Source organism: Tiliqua scincoides, chromosome 5 (genome assembly GCF_035046505.1).
Source record: "Tiliqua scincoides isolate rTilSci1 chromosome 5, rTilSci1.hap2, whole genome shotgun sequence".
NCBI lineage: Eukaryota > Metazoa > Chordata > Lepidosauria > Squamata > Scincidae > Tiliqua > Tiliqua scincoides.
Window position 1 is genome coordinate 114,532,232 of NC_089825.1, and position 19,635 is coordinate 114,551,866.

Genomic DNA, 19,635 nt, shown 5'->3' on the forward strand with positions numbered 1-19,635 from the left:
ACACGACAACTCCCTAAGGATTTAACACACCACAGGTTCTGAACGTGTGGAGGTCTTCTGAGGCTTGCAGAGGCTTCAGAAGACCTCCAGGTGCGACAGGACAGCATCACTGATTGCATCCGGAAGTAATAATGGACCTGTTAAGGTTAAGGAGGATATAGTGGTGGTGGTGGAACCTTGGTTTCTTCCCAGTGTGAGCAGGGTGCACAAAACAGCATACACAGCTGAGTACTTTAAATGCAGCAGTTGTATTTTAGAGCATGACCAGTGTTTTCTTAAGGCTGATCGTCAGTCCAAAATCTTGGCAGGCCTTGCTAAAACGATCCATGAGCTGCTGGAGATCTTTGGCAGAGTGGTTAATGACAGCTGCATCGTCGGCAAAGAGGAAGTCACGCAAACATTTCAGCTGAACTTTGGACTTTGCTCTCAGTCTGGAGAGGTTGAAGAGCTTTCCGTCTGATCTGGTCCGGAGATAGATGCCTTCTGTTGCAGTTCCAAAGGCATGCTTCAGCAGGACAGCGAAGAAGATCCCAAACAAGGTTGGTGCAAGAACACAGCCCTGCTTCACTCCACTTCGGATGTCAAAGGGGTCTGATGTGGAGCCATTGAAGACAACAGTGCCTTTCATGTCCTTGTGGAAAGATCTGATGATGCTGAGGAGCCTGGGTGGACATCCAATCTTAAGGAGAATCTTGAAGAGGCCGTCCCTGCTGACCAGGTCAAAAGCTTTCGTGAGATCTATGAAGGCTACAAAGAGTGGCTGTCGTTGTTCCCTGCATTTCTCCTGCAGTTGTCTAAGGGAGAATACCATATCAGTGGTGGACCTGTTGGCTCGGAATCCGCACTGCGATTCTGGATAAACGCTCTCTGCAAGTACCTGGAGCCTCTTTAGTGCAACACGAGCAAACAGCTTTCCTACTACGCTAAGGAGAGAGATGCCGCAATAGTTGTTGCAGTCACCCCGTCGCCTTTGTTCTTGTACAGCGTGATGATGTTTGCATCCCTCATGTCTTGAGGTACTCCACCTTCTCTCCAGCAAAGACAGAGGATTTCATGCAGCTCAGTGACGATGATCTCTTTGCAGCACTTTAGGACTTCAGCAGGGCTGCTGTCTTTTCCAGGTGCCTTGCCAAAGGCAAGGGAGTCCAGGGCCACGTGAAGTTCTTCTAGAGTTGGTTCACTGTCAAGCTCCTCCAACACAGGCAGGCACTCAATGTTGTTCAGCGCTTCTTCAGTGACTACATTTTCTCTGGAATATAGCTCAGAGTAGTGCTGCACCCAGCGTTCCATCTGCTGTGCCTGATCCTGCATGACCTCGCCTGCTGCAGACTTCAGAGGGGCAATTTTCTTCTGTGTTGGACCTAGGGCCTGCTTGATACCGTCACACATCCCCTTGATGTTGCCTGTGTCAGCTGCTATCTGTATCTGGAAGCAGAGCTGAAGCCAAAGTCCTCTTTGCCGATGATGCACTACCCACTCTGTGGGTAGTGTCACTACCCACTCTGCCAAAGATCTCCAGCAGCTCATGGATCGTTTTAGCAAGGACTGCCAACATTTTGGACTGACAATCAGCCTGAAGAAAACACAGGTCTTGGTTCAAGATGTGGACTCACCTCCCTGCATTACAATCTCTTCACACGAACTGGAGGTTGTCCATGACTTTGTGTACCTTGGCTCAACGATCTCCAACACTCTTTCTCTCGATACCGAGCTAAACAAACGCATCGGTAAAGCAGCTACCATGTTTTCCAGACTCACAAAGAGAGTCTGGTCCAACAAGAAGCTGACGGAACATACCAAGATCCAGGTCTACAGAGCTTGCATCCTGAGTACACTTCTGTACTGCAGTGAGTCATGGACTCTTTGCACAACAGGAGAGGAAACTGAATGCATTCCACGTGCGCTGCCTCCGACGCATCGTCGGCATCACCTGGCAGGACAAAGTTCCAAACAACGCAGTCCTGGAACGAGCTGGAATCCCTAGCATGTATGCACTGCTGAAACAGAGACACCTGCATTGGCTCGGTCATGTCGTGAGAATGGATGATGGCTGGATCCCAAAGGATCTCCTCTATGGAGAACTTGTGTAAGGAAAGCGCCCTACAGGTAGACCACAGCTGCGATACAAGGACATCTGCAAGAGGGATCTGAAGGCCTTAGGAGTGGACCTCAACAAGTGGGAAACCCTGGCCTCTGAGCGGCCCGCTTGGAGGCAGGCTGTGCAGCATGGCCTTTCCCAGTTTGAAGAGACACTTTGCCAACAGTCTGAGGCAAAGAGGCAAAGAAGGAAGGCCCATAGCCAGGGAGACAGACCAGGGACAGACTGCACTTGCTCCCAGTGTAGAAGGGATTGTCACTCCCGAATCGGCCTTTTCAGCCACACTAGACGCTGTGCCAGAACAACCATCCAGAGCGCGATACCATAGTCTTTCGAGACTGAAGGTTGCCAACATTTTAGAGCAAGGGATATCACAAGTAGAGTAGTCATTAAACAGTCCAAGTCAGCATGATGAGCAAGCAGTCCAGTGATAACAAATCCAAATCAGCTTCCCACAATACACAGTCAAAGTTCAGTCCACGGTCAGTAACAACACATATACCTACATATATCCAGCCTCCGCAGTCTCTGGCAGCAGTTCCACAGTTGTCTCCAACTACACTCCTACTGCTCCACTGGAGGTTCAGCATACTAACCCTTAAGTAGTTTGGACAGCCAATCAGTGTAGTCTTGGTTACACCCAGGGTGTGGCAGTCACAGGTGCTGGTTGATTCAGCTGACTCAGCAGCCTGCACCTGTCCCTGAACCAATTCGTTAGCTGTGTTTCTGGCTCTCACAGAACACAGAGCTAACCCACAGATTTGCCAATCCAGGGGTCTCAGTATCTGAGGGAGTCTGTAAAAGGATCCCAAGCAGGTACTGAGGTCCGACTGTACTGGATACGGAAAAGCATTTGTGGTTTATTTTTTTAAAAACATGTTTATTTTTTCCCTGAGATTCTGTGTTTCCTTTTTTCTGTTCATTGCACATCCTCCCAAATTCCTTACCCTCATTCACAAAAAGGATAAAAATAAAGACACGCCAGGATCTCTGTGAAAAGGAGCAACACTGTATTTCTTGCCAAAGCTTTTTGTCCCAAACTCACATTCTACCTGAGGAATCTTGTAGATGTCTAAGATAGTAGCCATGTGAAGGGAAATTTCAGAGTCAATTCCTCCAATTACAGCTATCAAATTCTTTTGCTTGTCACATTTGAAGCTGGGGGTGATCCTTTCCTGGGTGGAAAGAAGCTTCAAGGTATCCTGATAAGTCATTCGTTCACTTGCGTAGCTGTCGTAAATATGGAAGCCCAGGCTGGCATTGGGCAAGATCTTGAGATTCTTATTGATCTCCTTCACAGCAAATACCATGGACAGAACATGCTGGTAGACCTTTGGCTTTGCACTAAAGGAAGAGTTATAATATGCATAAGATAGATACATGAAGGATATGTTGGAGAGTATGACACTGTGGGCAAAGGGCTTAGGTTTATATTCAGGGTTATGAGGTACAATGGGGGACAGTGTCTGTATCTTTTGCCAGTGTATAGAAGAGGAAATTTGGGCAGGTGCAGCTTTATAAACACTTCCATGTTGACCTGCTCTTGCCAAAATTCCTTCTTCTATACCATGATTAATACAACGGTTGAAGGTACAGGCATTTTGTCTGCTTTTTGTATCTGGTAACCCTATTTATATCCCTTCACACTTACAGAAATAAAGGAAGAGGCATTTTAAGTGGTGTAACAGAAGGATCTTTGCCAAAAAACGGTGACATCTCCTTGTCCAGGGTAAGCCCAGCAGCCACAACAGGTCAACTTGGACCTGTCATATCGCTGGTGCGAGTCTGGGTTGATCCATTTGGGAGATCAGGCCCAGGAAGGGGGTCGGATATGGTGGATTCTGGTGCTGCAGATCCTGCCCCCTTTGCTTAGCCCTGCCCAATGTGCCTGCCCCCGTCACTGCTGTAGCCCTTTCCCCACTCCATTTGACCCTTCCCTGCTCTCCCCACCCTACCTGCCTCTGTGCTGGGTTTACCTGCTGCAGCAGGCGTCCCTCCAGTCGTCCACCTGCACAGGAAGGCTCTGGCCTTCTTGCACACCTGGAGCGAACGTTTTGGCAAAGCACATTACAGTACTTTTGCAATTGCGTACACTGGAGGAATACACATTTTTGCGGAAGCTACTAGTCAATGAGTCAACAATCACATCGGTTATTTATGCTTTCCGAGCTCTTATCACATGGGAGTGCTTTGCAACTTTTCTATTCCGCACCCACACAGCATTTTTAAAAATCTAAATATTAAAATGTGTCTCATTCTGTTCTTCACCATTTTTTCAAATTCATAGGCATATTTCCATGTAAACCAGACCAATGTAATTAGCTTCAATGAGATAAGAAAGTAACTGGATTTTCCCTCACTCCACTGCCATTGAAATCAATTACTGTTTCTGGATTGTGTCCAATCACCCCCCCCCCCACACACACACACACATACATGGAGCTAAAAAACCTCTTCTTGGTTGGTGTAAAAATGTACATTTGCATAAAGTAACCATCCAATTACTAGGTCCAAGGTTGGAAAATGTGGCAACAGGGCGGTTAACGAAGGGAGTCAAAGTTTCCCACCCCCCACTTCCTGAATTGTGTGTTGCAGTTGTGATGGAACAGCTGTTATCCACTCCTTTTATTTCCTTCATCTTGACAAGCATAACACAAAGTGCACAATGAAAGGACATCGACTTTGAATATTTCTTTGGGAATTGCAAAAACAACTTGGAAGAGGGAAGGTGTGATGTTTCTACAGCACATTCGCGGAATCATCTTTGCGTGCTTCTATCCCAGCCCAGTGCATACCGAAAACAGGAAAAAGAAAATTTCTTACAGAAGTTCAATTAAAGCTTTTCCTATTGGATTTTAAGTGAAAGATATGTCATCAAATATGCAAGGAAACATATTGGTAATTGCTCCAACGATCAGGTCCCCTTCCTGATAATACTCATAAGGGATATCAAACAGATCAGTCATGGAACACATAGCATTGAGGACCTTGCCCTCCATTTGAGGTGGCCTTAGGACATGAAGAAGCACCAGTAGCAACCCTGCCATCTCAGGAGAAACCTTGACGCAAAATCTCTCATCCAGTATCAGACAGTTTGCACCGCCATTTGTTTAGCCAGCATGTAATCGGTCTGTGGAACTCCTAGTCACGGGATGTGGTGATGGTGTCTGACCGGGATGCCTTTAAAAGGGGATAGGACAAATTTCTGGAGGAAAAGTTCATCACAGGTTATAAGCCATGAAGGGTATGCACAACCTCCTGATTTTAGAAGTGGGTTACCTCAGAATGCAAGGTCTTCTGTTCTTGTGTGCTCCCTGGCTGGAGTAGATCCACCATGGTTTGTGGATAAGTGTTGATAATTATGCAAAATACATGTGGAATTTGTCAGGGGAAACAGGAGCTTGGGCAGCTTGCTGTAATTACAGGTTTCAAAATCATGTCATGTTCAAGACTCCACTTGAAGCAGAAAAGACAGTATATTTGTCAATTCTTTGCAAAGCTTAGTGGGAACACATTTGAAACATGTAAGCCCTAGAGGACCCAGAAGAAGAAATTTGAGGGGTCAAAAAGGGCAATGTGATGGAGGAAGAGCGTAAACTCAAACTTTGGGATAGAAATGGCACTGATATTGCAGTATCTCTTTAGTAGAGCAGTGGCATTGCTAGGAAGGTGCAGGGAGTGCAGGCCACACTGGGCGACACATACGGGGCAGTGTCACCACTACTGGCCAAAATTTTTGAAATTTTTGGTATTTTTGAATAATACAGTCATGTTATATATCATTCAATGCGTATTTCCATACAGAATGCAGTGGAACAAACTGTGTTGAAATATCTCTATTCTATCAAATGTTATAGACAGCACGGGGCAGGGTAGTGGTGCGTCCCCCTGCCTACCGCCCAGAGCATTGCCCCACGCACTGCTTGGGAGCAAGTCCATCATGGGGGTGATGTGCTGGTCTCCTGCACGGGGTGATGCAAACCCTAATGATGCCACTGCTGTAGAGTAAAGGAGTAACAGCCCAATCCTAATTAAACCCCTGCTGATACAGCTGCGTCAAAGGAGCATTTCTGTGTCTGCTAGACCTATGTCACTTGCTTAGGTCAGTTCGGCACTGGAAAGATGAATGAAAATGGCCAACGCCTGCTAGAGTTTTGCTGTCATCACGGTCTCTGTGTCAGCAACACGTTCTTCAACACGAAGCCCCAACATAGAGTCTCTTGGAGATACCCAAGATCTAAGCACTAGCACCAGCTCGACCTGATTCTCACCAGACGCTCCAGCCTTCCCAGCATCAAGATCACACGCAGCTATCAGGGTGCTGCCTGCGACACCGACCACTCCCTGGTGTGCAGCAGAGTGAAACTGCAAACAAAGCGACTGTACCACACGAAAAAGGAAGGAAGACCTCGCATTGATACCAGCAAGACCCGGGATCAGAGAAAAGTGGAGGAATTTGCACGAGCGCTTGAGGAATCTCTTCCAGGCCCAGTCGATTCAAACGCATCCAACAGATGGGAACATTTCAAGAATGCCGTTTACAACACCGCCTTGTCCATATTTGGCAAGAAGACCAACAAGACGGCAGACTGGTTTGAAGCCCACTCTGAGGAGTTGACACCAGTCATTGAGGAAAAGAGGAGAGCTCAAGCAGCATACAAGGCCTGTCCCAGTGAGCGCAACCTGCAGGTCCTCCGAGCTGCTCGCAGCAAAGTCCAGCAGATTGCCAGGAGATGTGCTAACGACTACTGGCTCCAGCTCTGTTCTGGGATACAGATAGCAGCTGACACGGGCAACATCAAGGGGATGTATGATGGTATCAAGCAGGCCCTAGGTCCAACACAGAAGAAAATTGCCCCTCTGAAGTCTGCCACAGGCGAGGTCATCCAGGATCGGACGCAGCAGATGGAACGCTGGGTGCAGCACTATTCTGAGCTATACTCCAGAGAAAATGTAGTCACCGAAGAAGCGCTGAACAACATTGAGTGCCTGCCTGTGTTGGAGGAGCTTGACAGTGAACCAACCCTAGAAGAACTTCACGTGGCCCTGGACTCCCTTGCCTTTGGCAAGGCACCTGGAAAAGACAGCATCCCTGCTGAAGTCCTAAAGTGCTGCAAAGAGATCATCGTCACTGAGCTGCATGAAATCCTCTGTCTCTGCTGGAGAGAAGGTGGAGTACCTCAAGACATGAGGGATGCAAACATCATCACGCTGTACAAGAACAAAGGCGACAGGGGTGACTGCAACAACTACCGTGGCATCTCTCTCCTTAGCGTTGTAGGAAAGTTGTTTGCCCGAGTTGCACTAAAGAGGCTCCAGGTACTTGCAGAGAGCGTCTATCCAGAATCACAGTGCGGATTCCGAGCCAACAGGTCCACCACTGATATGGTATTCTCCCTTAGACAACTGCAGGAGAAATGCAGGGAACAACGACAGCCACTCTTTATAGCCTTCATAGATCTCACGAAGGCCTTCGACCTGGTAAGCAGGGATGGCCTCTTCAAGATTCTCCCCAAGATTGGATGTCCACCCAGGCTCCTCAGCATCATCAGATCCTTCCACTTTCAGATCACTTTCTCTTAATTAGTTGGTCCTTGCTGTTCAGCTCTGGCCTCAATATAAGTATGTAGCACTTGGGGAAAAAGATAAAAACTAGCAATCCAGCACTAGAGGACAAAATGGAGAAGATCTCCACAGCCACTACATATTTTCCCTTTGTACTTAGGTAAGAGGGAACAAAAGACAACCAAACACTGCAAAAGACCAACATGCTGAAAGTGATGAACTTGGCTTCATTGAAACTGTCAGGTAGTTTCCTGGCGAGGAAAGCCACAGTGAAGCTGATAGCAGCAAGAAATCCCAGATAACCCAGAACACAATAGAACATGTTGAGCGACCCTTCATTGCATTCCACTATGATTGCTTCATCCAGAGAATGCATGTCCAAATCTGGGAATGGGGGAGCTGTAGCTAGCCACACAGCACACAGACCGGCTTGAATCATGGAGCAGGTAAGGACAATGGAGCTGGTCAGTTGTCTCCCCACCCATTTCCTCATCCTGGATCCTGGTTTGGTGGCCATGAAAGCCAGAACCACAGTGATGGTCTTGGCCAAGACACAAGAAACAGCCACCGCAAAGATGACACCAAAAGAAGTTTGTCTGAAATAACACACAGCTGTCTGAGGCTGGCCAATAAATAGCAAGGAGCAGAGGAAACAAAGCAATAGGGAAATGAGGAGAGAATATGTGAGTTCCCGATTGTTGGCTTTGACAATGGGAGTATTCTGACTCTTAATGAAAAGAGCCAGCACCAAAGCTGTGAGCAAAGAGAAAGAGAGAGCTAAGGAAGTCATAATCATTCCCAGGTTCTCTGAGAAGGAGAGGAAGGTGAGCTGCTTGGGAAGGCATTGGTCTTTGTGCTTGTTTGGAAATTGATCATCTGCACATTTGAAACAGTCATCCATATCTGAAAAAGAAAGCACATGGTATGTTAGTGTCTTAGGGCACATTCCTAACCAGGTCTACTCAGAAGTAAGTTATATTTTGTTCAATATGGCTTACTCTCAGGAAAGTGTGGTTAGGATTGCAGCCTTCTTTTTCCTTCATCTCTCATCTTGTACCCAAAGGAATCACAGTATCTCTTTTAGCTCTTGGTGTTCTCTCCAGAAAGTACGTGGCACTCCTATTTACCAAATCCAATCTAAGGTCCCAATCCTATTCAACTTTCCAGCACTGATATAGCTGCAATGCAGCCTGCAGATAAGGGAAAAGACATTCCTTTAACATGACTGCCCCTCCCCCACCACAGGATGCTGTGTGTACCCTATTGACATGGCTGCATCAGTGCTGGAATGGTGGATAGGATTGGGCCCTAAGTCATTATATAGTAGAAATAGAATTTTACAGGTAGCTGAAAACCAATGATCTCGGGGGCGTCGGAACTGTGCTTGGATCATCAATCATCCTATCCATTCTTTTTCATGACTTTTGACCCATGACCTATGTACGACAGCGGATTTTGTGATCCACTGTCATAAATGCTATAGGGGCATTATAAAACATGTGCCACTCTCATGCACTCTGGGGTCACCAGTGCAGATTTCTGGAGGCCCCACACATGTGCCAGTGGCTGCAGGACAATGATACTGGAAAGGTAAGGTGGAAGAGGGGTTCATTCTTTAGAGGATTGAGATGGTGCTATACCAGTGGGCAGGTTTAGTGTCGGTTGGAGTGGATCTCAGCAAGTATCACTCACTCTGGATCATATAATGTTTTCCTGGTCTGGACCCTCCCCCTTCCTCTCCACAAATGTACACCAGCAAAATAGTTGGTGTAGGTCCAAGGAGACCCCTTGGCAAACAATTCAACTTGACCATCTCACCTTTAACCAACTTTTGCCTGGAGCAATTGGAATATTGGGGTCAAGTGAAGTAATCTCTCTCTCTCTCTCTCTCTCTCTCTCTCTCTCTCTCTCTCTCTCTCTCTCTCTGGCCAACATTAAAGAAAACTTGTCCATGGTCATGAGAATCTGCAGCAGATTCAGTTGTCATGGACACAGGGTTTTGAGTTCTAGCTGCTAAGATCTCTTGTTAGCCTGTCAGCATTCATCATGGTACCTCCTTTAAGAATGCCTCAAAAGGACTTGTGTCTCCTACCCTTCTGATCTGAAATCTTCCCATGTGCACATGGAACACAATCATAGCAACAAAATGGTTGCCCCTCCTTGGCTTTCCTGATGTAACCTGGACGGCAGTAGTCATTGCACACAGCAAAAGGCAAGACCTATTCGCAGCAAGAAGAAAACAAACGGTTCAATTATAGATGGTTTGATTATAACCTACCAACAATTCTGTGATGGCTTAACAACAAAGTTCACACCACATTCCTTCTGATATACAAGATGGTAGGGTGATGGTTATAACTAGAGGTGTTTGTTTCCGGTAAGATAGGTTTACAGCCTAAGGGTGTGGTCCTAACCCTCTTTCCAGCACCGACATAAGGGCAATGCAGCTCCGAGGTAAAGGGAACGAACTGCAGGATGCAGCACTTGCCCCATTGGCACAGCTATGTCAGTGCTGGAAAGTTGGTTGGGATTTGGGCCGGGGGGGTGGAGCCAACACTCGGCGAAGTAGCTACGAACCTCGAGAGTTCCCGGGGGAATTGCTAAATAGACGTGTTTTTCATGTGCCTCAACAACTAAGGAATGCTTCGGTGCCTGGAAGACGGTACAAAGAGCTTAGAGCTCGACGGGGGAGTCTTTTGAAACAGGCAATTTCAAGGATTTTTCTCTGTTTGATCTGTAAGGTGAATCACATCTATCCCGGTCGCCATATTGGAGATACGGAAAGCCGAGAGCTTCCCCTCCCATGGCCTAGATACAACAACATAACAGCGAAAAAAGCTTTAAACTGTGTGTAAACTTGCTTATTAAAAGGCTTTAACGAGAACTGCAATCAAGGCATCAGAAGGAGGCAGAGCTAAATTTTAAGATTATTTACATTGGCCGGTAGCCACCCAGAGGGGAAAGAAGCAAATTTGGATTTCCCCTACTGGAGTAAGACAAGATTATTTTGATGGTATGCACTGAAGAGAAATAAATAAGAGGAAAAGAAATGACTAATTAATATTCAACGGGAAAAAAAGAAAAAAAAGGAAAGCACTTTTACTTTCACTTTCCCAGCAACAGGCTTGCAATCTGTTCTGCTGTCCTGCTCATTTAAAGGCATACTAACCTACTTTGACTCTGTTATTGTTCTGGATTATTGATATACCCTTTTTGGAAAAAGGCAGCCAAGATAAAGATTTGGATGACTCTTTAATGTTTTGACTGATTTGATATTGAGGATTTGGAATATTGACTTCTATTTTTGGGATATAAAAATTGGAAAGTAGCCCTATAACAAGCGGCTGGAGTTGATGCTGACAAAAATGGCATTTCAAAATCTAAAGGATGTTGGTAACAGCCAGAACATATTAAGGGATTTCTTGATGGACTTTAGAAGAGAAATGGAACAACAGGTCAGAAAATTATCTAAACAAATTAAGCAAACAAGCTCCTCTCTTATAAGCACACAGGAGGGTGAAATTAAAGAAGTGGATTATTTTGAAATCAGACAGGAGATGGAAGAAGTAATTGTTCCTATAACAATTAAGAGTCTTAAGGAAGAAAAAAGAGGAAATGTGCAGGGAGCAAGCTGTCTCAAGAAGAGGAAGAATTTATGGATCAAAAACAGAATGAACAACAGAATGAAGAAGAAGAAAGAAAAACAGGGAGGAGCCAAGAAATTTGAGAGATTCAGGAAGAAAAAGAAAAAGAAAAAGAAGTGGAAGAAACAGTGGGAGGAATAAAAAGGAGCACTGATAAGACAGAGAACAAAGCAAGCATTAAGACAGAAAGTTAAAATGGTTGAACAAGTAAAAAAAAATTTTTTTAATCATATTAAGTCAAAATAGATGTAAATGAAAATTTGAAATATTAATTTGGTTTAAATTAAGTGGTATTAAGATAAATAAGGGGTATTTTTAAAAAAAAAGAATTCTAGACAGAGAACAAAGTAAGCACTAAGACAGAAAGTTAAAATGGTTTAATAATAAGTAGAATTTTTTTTAACTATATTAAGTCAAAATAGATGTAATTGAAAATTGGAAATATAAATATTGTGAAAATTAAGTGGGATTAAGATAAATAAGGGATATTTTTTGAAAAAGAATTGTAATTGGAGATTTTTTTTTTTAGATGTGATTTTAGAAACTAAGAGTTTATTTTAGATGTTAGTTTAGTGGTAAGAAGAGTTTATAAGTGAAATTTTGAAGCCTTTTTATGATTGGATAGATAAGGGAAATGATATGGAAAATGATATATAATATGTTATAAGAGACATTGAAGTGTGTAATACCATGGTAATTGAAGGTATTCCTTTTAGATGCGATATTAGATATTAAGAATTAGATAAGAAAGATTTTATTTTAGAGATTAGGTCAGTGGTAAGAAGTTTGTATAAGTAAAAATTTGAAGCCTTTTTATGATGAGTTAGATAATGTTAGAGGAAAAATATTGATTGTTTAATTAAACTATTAATCAGCAGATTAATTAATATGATAATCTTTGTATTGATGAATAATGTCGTTTGGATTAATGTATGTTGTAATCGATGGCCACCACCTTGTGTGTAACCTATGTAGTCCCAACCCTAAGTCTATCCAATTTTCCTTACCCGTATCTGTAATAAATAAATAAAACATTATATTTTTAAAAAAAGAAAAAAGGATTTGGGCTTAAGTCTTACTTAACACAATGGGCTTACTTCTGAGTAAAATAATTAACACCATTTTCAAACACCGGTAGTTATGACTGTATGGAGGGTCCAGTGGATATTCAGTACAGGGCAGCAGAACCTAGCTTCTGAAAGTGTTAACACGGATTTGTATAGAAAGTGAAATAGTAATTAAAAAAATTCAAAATAAATACTCAGAACACACTTTAGCTTCAGTGAAACGCTCTACTCATCAGTGGCGTCACTAGAAAGTGCAAAGTGTGTGGACTGTGCTAAGGGACACCATCAGGGGGGTGACAACACTAGTTGTCAAAAAATATGGAAACCCTTTGGAAAATTTGTATTTATGAATTATACCATCATATTATGTGCCATTGGAAAGGTAATTTCATGCAGAATGTAATGAAACAAAACATGCTGAATTATCTGCATTCTGTCAAAATGTACGGCTGGTTAACCAGAAAAAGGAAACACAATTGCTTTATGTAACAAAAAGTGGATTTCTTTGACTCAAAACTGACCAGTGAGACTGATTGTTCCAAGATCCAATGAGGTGTTATTATGACACAGCAGGGAACCAATAAGCAGGAGTGAGCTCTCATTTCCATGTCTCTGAGCTAATACTAGAACTCTTTTTCAGTTTTGTGTGTGTCATCAAGTTGGCCTGTGGCTTTTTGTTGGTTAATGATTTGTTGACGGACCTGTTCTGTTATCTATTGGAATAAGTAAAGTTAAAGGGGGTGACAGCGACCTTAGTGATGCCGCTGCATTTAGGCAGTGTGTATGATATTGAATTTATTCTTTATGGTCTGGTATGGGAAGAGGTCCATAATGGGAGTGACACAATGAGCTCTCGCACAGGGTGACACTAACCCAATGACGCCTCTGCTGCTCATTGTGATTCCTGCATATCAAAGTGAGCAATGGTGGATCCATTCTGATATCACTGTACTGAGGACACTGGACTGAGATTTTCCTTTGCTTCCTGAAATTTAATGGCATTTAATGCAAAATGTAGGCTGATAAATCACTCTGAAAGTCTATCTTCCTTTAAAGTGAACACCCTTAAATGTTCACAGCCCAATCCCAACTGAATACCCCCTGGAACAATGCAGTCGTGCCCCTGGAGTACATATTGCATCCCGAAGGGGGAGGTAATCACGGAGGTCTCCTTGAGATCAAGGAACATTTGTTCCCTTGCCTCAGGGTGAGCCTCCACTGCCATGATGGATCTACTCTGATCTACACTAGCAATTTTGCTGGTGCAAAACTGAATGGACCTGGGAAGGTATATAAAGGCTGGCAAGAGGGGTAGGATACAGCTCTGACAACAATACTGCTCCCTTCCCAGCCTTGACTCACCCCTCCTCACTCCAGTCTCCACCCCGTTTGTCCCCTTTCCACCCTGTTTTAAGGATCACATTACCAGACCCCCCCAAAACAAACAAAGAAACCAACCAACCAACCAACCAACCAACCACTAAGCTTTGGCAGTATCCCTAAAACAAATTCTGCATGCAGAGTGGCAGGGATGGTCAAGTGTCACTATTCAAGCACTTTTCTACTGAAGTTTGTATCTCACACTTCCAGTTGAATCCCACCTGATTGAACATGCTGTGCCATGTGATGGCCTCCTCATTGATGAACAACTCTTTGCCTGGAAGAGCCTGAGGATCCATCCATCCTATTTTCACTTTTACTAAGCTTTGGTTTGGGAAAGTCACCCAGTTGATGACATCAAACCCAGCAACCAATTCACCATTCTCATTAAAGAGGACAGTGTCCCCAGCGCTGTTGTTAAATGAGATGCTCCTCAGGAAAGGGTGAAGCTAGATTGCAAGAAGCAAGGGCACATTTTAGAAAGCATTAAAGTCTGAGCTATGAATCAGGGCGAGCCCAGTTAAAGACTTCCCTCTGCCATGAATTCCATCAGGATCCAACCGTATCTAACTTTCCAGCACCAATGCAGCTGCAGTGCAGTCCCATGTCAAGAGAACAAAAGTTCCCTCATCTTGAGGAGGCCTCCTTGGCTGCCCCCACTAACACAGGATGCAGTGCATGGCCAATAGGCATGGCTACATCAGTGCTGGAAAACCGGATTGGATTGGGACCTAAATGATACTAGGAAACCCGTACTCACCCCCCAGCTGCGAAATGGGGATAATAACACTGAATGTAGAAGATTCTTATGTGGATTACCTCAGGATAATACATATAATTACTGAGGAATGAAGGTATCTCTGCAAGGAAGTTTATGAAGAGAAGGATTACTATGTGCACATCTAGTGCAATTCTAGTCTACTAGACACTTCCGGTTTTCAGGAGGTGCCTTGTGCCCATTTTCTATGCCTCTTCTAAGCCTCTGGGATCCCTGAGGAGGGCTGCACAGGGCTCCCCACAACTCCTGCAGCCTCCAGCATCCCTACTTAGTTACAAGTTGAAAGCGCTCCCCCTTGCCCCCTTTAGTGACGCGATCCTGGGAATCACATTGTTGCCTCTCCCCTTCTCCCGCCCCTTAAAGGGACGAGGGAAGCATTACATGAACTGGTGGGTTACGACCCACCTGTTTGAGAACCACTGCGCTAGTGCAATTCTGTCGTCACGTCCAAGAAACAGTATCCATGAGAAGATCACTGTTCCAGATGTGAAATTTTACCTGCCATGCTTGTACGTTCAATTGACTGTGTCTTCCTCTACTAATCTTTGCAGTGAGTTTTGTCTTCGATGTGTACGTCTTATGCAAAGAATAAGCTATGGCATAGATAGCATTGTAGATGCTGTAGCTCTGACCCAACATGCTCATTTCAAAAAGAGTTGGCGGGATACTTTCCAGCTTCTCTTGCCCAGTGCAGATATTCATGCCCTCTTTGTCTTCACTGGAATAAGGAAATAAGCAATTGAAAGCCTGTTTCCAGAAGATCCTGAGGAAGCCGTCTCCTTCAGGAGAGTCGGGATGTAAAGCCTGGAGGAACTGTGCAAAACCCAGAACCTTGTTGGAGTGAATAGCAAAAGACAAGGCGCCATCAAAGATCTGTATATCATAAGTCCTGTACAGTGTGTGCGCAGCAAAATTCCAGTGGGCTGTCATTATCCACACGATACCAACTGAAAACTGTGTAATATCCTCTAATAGAGAATACATATATATCAACCATGTCAAAAATACTATGGTCTGAAGACTTGCATTCACAATGTGCACTCTGACATTGGAACTCATTATTGAAGTAGCCTTGACCTTGAAGGACCCAAATGAACCAAATGCATCTATCGCTCGAGAGATAACTGGTATCCTTTCACTGAATGCTGCACAGATGCCATTCTGGGCAAGCATGGACATCAGGGTCTGCACAAACTTTTCTCCATTCTCATCATCTGCTGTTATGAGCCCAACCCATGTCCACTGGAAATGCAGAAGTAAATGCACTATCCCTCTGTACTGATGTTCTTCACTGGGGACCATCCGGTAGAAGGAAGGGAACTGGGTTTTAACATTGAGTACTGGAGCTGTTACACAATAAGCAATCTAACGAAAACAAAACCACAATTACAGCACAATCCCAAGCAGTCTATCAGCTGACGCAAGTTCCTTGCACTGGTGGAGGAGTGTCGCAAATATGCTGGAAGGCACGTCTGCCATGAGCAGTTGGGAGGCCGTTGCAAGGGTGCACACCAATCTCCCTGCGCTTGGAGGAAGGTTGGACCTCTTTTGCTCCCCGGAGCAAGTCCCGAACCCAGTGAGTTCTTGCTGGCTGATTCAGGTCAGCATGGCAGGTTGGGAAGGACAAAACTGGGGTGTTATGGGGCAGGGGGTGGCAGGTGGTGGTTGGTGGGCCTGTAGGTGGGCCGGATCGAGGAGGGGGATGGTGCCAGGTTCCAGCACTTAGGCTGGATCCTAACCACATTCCCTGGAGGCCCAACCTCGTGCCAGGCTGCTTGGATCTGTGCCACCTCTGCATTACCCAGAGTAAGGGAAATAGATTCCCCTTGCCCCAGATTGCATCACAGCCAGCTCCAACACCACACTGGATACAGGGCAGGCCAACTGGCCTGCCTGATCCAGCGCAGGTTAGGATTGGGTTGTCAGAAACATACTTAGGGCCCAATCCTATGTATGCCTACTCAGAAGTAAGCCCCATTATAGTCAATAAGACTTTCTCCCAGATAACTGTGGATAAGATTGCAGCCTTAACAGTAAGTTACAATGATTCCTTTCCAATATCTGCTGCTTTGAGGCACTAGAGAAAATCCTGAGGTTTCTTAAATATGAATTTGAAATAATGTTTCCTGCATAATCCTATACATGTTTATTCAAAAGTAAGGCCTGCTATACTTCCTCCTCCATATACAGTAAGAAAAATATTCTCCTCACTTAGCATATCATTCTTTTCACTGCTACTTGTACATAACTCTTTTTTGCTTATCCTCTTTTCAAGGGAAAAAAAAAAAGATATTAAGGGCCCAATCCTAACCAATTTTCCAGTACTGGTGCAGCTGTGCCAATGGGGCATGCACTGCATCCTGTGATGGGGAGGCAGTAACAGAGGCTTCCTCAGGATAAGGGAATGTTTGTTGCCTTACCTTGGGGCTGCATTGTGGCTGCACTGGTGCTGGAAAGTTGGATAGGATTGGGCCCTAAGACAGCAATGAAGGTATTATAAAAGTTTAATATACATTCAAATGGAAAAGCTTCATGGCCCACACAGTCATCCTACCTGCGGTATCTTGAAGTTCTCTAAGACAGTAGCCATGTGACGGGAGATTTCAGAGTCGTGCCCCCCAACGATAGCTATCAAATTCTTACGCTTGTCACATCTGAAGTTAGGAATGATCTTATTCCAGGTGGAAAGAATTTTTAGGGTGTTCTGATAAGTCATTCTTTCACTTCCATAACTGTTGTAAATTTGGAACCCCAGGCTGACATTGGGTAAGATCTCGGGGTTGGCATTGATCTCTTTCACAGCAAATACCAGGGACACAACATGCTGGTAGAACTTTGGTATTCCACTGGAAAAAAAATTAAATTATTTTTCAGGCAGATATTGAGTCAGATATGAAGGAGCTATTTGTGAGCATGGCATTGTGTTTGCTGGATTGAAATGGATGTAATTTCAACAAGATAGGAAACAGAAAATGCATAATTATCATTGTAGTAGTTCAGTGTTCTAAATGTCTAAATACAAGAACATATTTAGTGAAATGTCTAATATAAGAACACGACTCAGGCTGCAATCCTATACACACTTTCCTGGGAGTAAACCTCGCTGAGTATAAAGGAACTTACTTAAGATGAGACATACAAAGGATTGCCCAGTCAGTCTAAACTACGTGTAAGTCATTACCCCCTCCCCAGAAAAAAGGGAAGTAAGACACAGGCTTGGACATTAGGGCCACTTGATTACAATATAACAAACTGCAGCAGGGATTAAACTCAACCACTAAGGCTGGGGAAGAGCTCTCAGTTATCCCAATGGAATGAAGGGCGTAGCCATCTAAGGTCAAGCCAAGCTCAGGCTATGCCCGAGTGACTTGTCACCGTCAACCCCAATGGGTCAAAATGGTAGGATATCATCAATGCCCCTCAGGTAAACCCTAAGGGCAGGGTGACCAGATGTCCTCTTTCTCCAGGACATGTCCTCTCTTTTGGCCTTGTGTGCTGGAGAAGAACTTAAATGTCTTCCTTTTCCCTGTGAGCGGGCCACTGCCCTGCAGGCAGTGCATAGGCTTCTTGTAATTAATAAATCATATGTAATAAATTCTATATCAAATAGTTTTAAATTTATTATCAAGTAATATAGTATTTAACTAGCCACATGAAATCAATATACACGTGTTTTTAGCTTTTATTTTGTCGTGTCCTACATTTTTCTTGGATGTCCTACATTTTGGGGTTCCTTGTTCTCTTTTGTGGTTATGACATCTGGTCACCCTGCCCAAGGGAATAGAGCTTATTCATTCCAAGGAACTTCTAGCCAGCCTCACCAACCTGCTGGGAATCATGTATGAGCGGTCCTGGCACTTCCCCTGACTTTGTTCATCTTAGCATGGACACCACTGAGATAAATCTACCTACCCAGCATGCATGATACCTGCCAAAGTGACCCAACCCACAGCAATTCTGGGGCAGGCAAAAAAGCTGCTCACACAATGCCATCCTGCTAACAGTAAAAAATTCCTACCTAGCCCCTAAGAGAAATAGTTATTTTGTACAAATGCACAAACATATAAAAGAAACACAAGAGACATTATCTGCTATTTAAAACTGACATTTATACTCCATAGGTAGAAGCAGTCTAAAGTGATTTTATTTTGGGGGGACCATAGGATTTCTAAATCAGTATTTTCTCTATGGCTGATTGGGTAAAATGACAGGGAGTTGAACCTTGGTTGGAAAGGTGTCCCCATAGTATGGAGAAGAAGTGCATTGAAGGCTACAGGAAGAGAAGAAAGTAGGATGGAAATGATAAAAACAAAACAAAACATGGACTTCTGTGATGTGATAGGGAAACAAGTAGGAATACAGAATTGGCAAGAGAAGGTAAACCAAATGATGCAATTGCTCTACAATCATGCAATAGGTGATTCATATACAATATTTAACAACCTTGGATGATTGCTATTAAAACAAGACATCTGCACAAAGTTTTCTGAAAATGCCACTGCTTCCGGCCCAAATCCTAACCAACTTTCTAGCACTGACACAACTGTGCCAATGGGGCATGTGCTGCATCCTGCAGTTGGGTGGCAGTCATGGAGGCCACCTCAAGCTAAAGGGAATGTTTGTTCCCCTACTTTGGAGCTGCATTGCCCTTATCTCAGTGCTGGAAAGCTGGTTAGGATTGTGCCCTCTGTCACATACCTATAGAATCACCTCCTTCTGTTCCTATTTGAGCATAGTGAATGTCAAGGAAGAAAGAATTCTATTTCCTTACATAAATTCATTCACAGTCACGTTGTCTGGGTTGGCAGTGAAAGGTACTTCATCAAATAAGCAGCCAAACAGAGTAATAATTGCTCCAATGATTAGGTCTCCTGCTTTGTAATACTCATAGGGCAGCTGGAAGGGATCGATCCTGGTACACATATCACTGTGTGGCTTGCCTTCAGTTTGAGGTAGCCACAGTGAGAGCAACAGAAGCATCACTGACATTTTGGGGCTAATCTTGATTTAGAGAACCCAAACATCAGCTGTGCCATCCATCTCTGGGAATGATGTGGACGAAAGAAAAATGACTCATCAGAGTCAACTTATGCATGTCACTGA

The 19,635-nt window shown here is 44.2% G+C and overlaps 1 protein-coding gene across 1 annotated transcript; it reads right to left on the bottom strand.

Annotated features, from left to right (window-relative positions):
- Positions 1 to 7,667: 7,667 nt before the first annotated feature.
- LOC136653267 (vomeronasal type-2 receptor 26-like) lies at positions 7,668 to 15,462 on the bottom strand. Its single transcript, XM_066630176.1, has 5 exons — positions 15,031 to 15,462; positions 13,976 to 14,203; positions 10,241 to 10,315; positions 9,756 to 9,882; positions 7,668 to 8,566 (listed from the first exon to the last, which is right to left on the bottom strand). The coding sequence occupies exons 1-5, from the start codon at positions 15,460 to 15,462 to the stop codon at positions 7,668 to 7,670; spliced, it is 1,761 nt and encodes a 586-aa protein (XP_066486273.1).
- Between the last annotated feature and the right edge of the window lie 4,173 nt (positions 15,463 to 19,635).

Coding starts and splice junctions, on each gene's coding strand:
- LOC136653267 (XM_066630176.1), bottom strand. CDS start 15,462: ATGACAGCCCACTGGAATTTTGCTGCGCACACACTGTACAGGACTTAT. Junction 9,883..10,240: donor TTCCCCCGGGAACTCTCGAG/GTTCGTAGCTAC, acceptor TGCTGCGAATAG/GTCTTGCCTTTTGCTGTGTG. Junction 8,567..9,755: donor GAAGATTTCAGATCAGAAGG/GTAGGAGACACA, acceptor TTTCTTTTTCAG/ATATGGATGACTGTTTCAAA.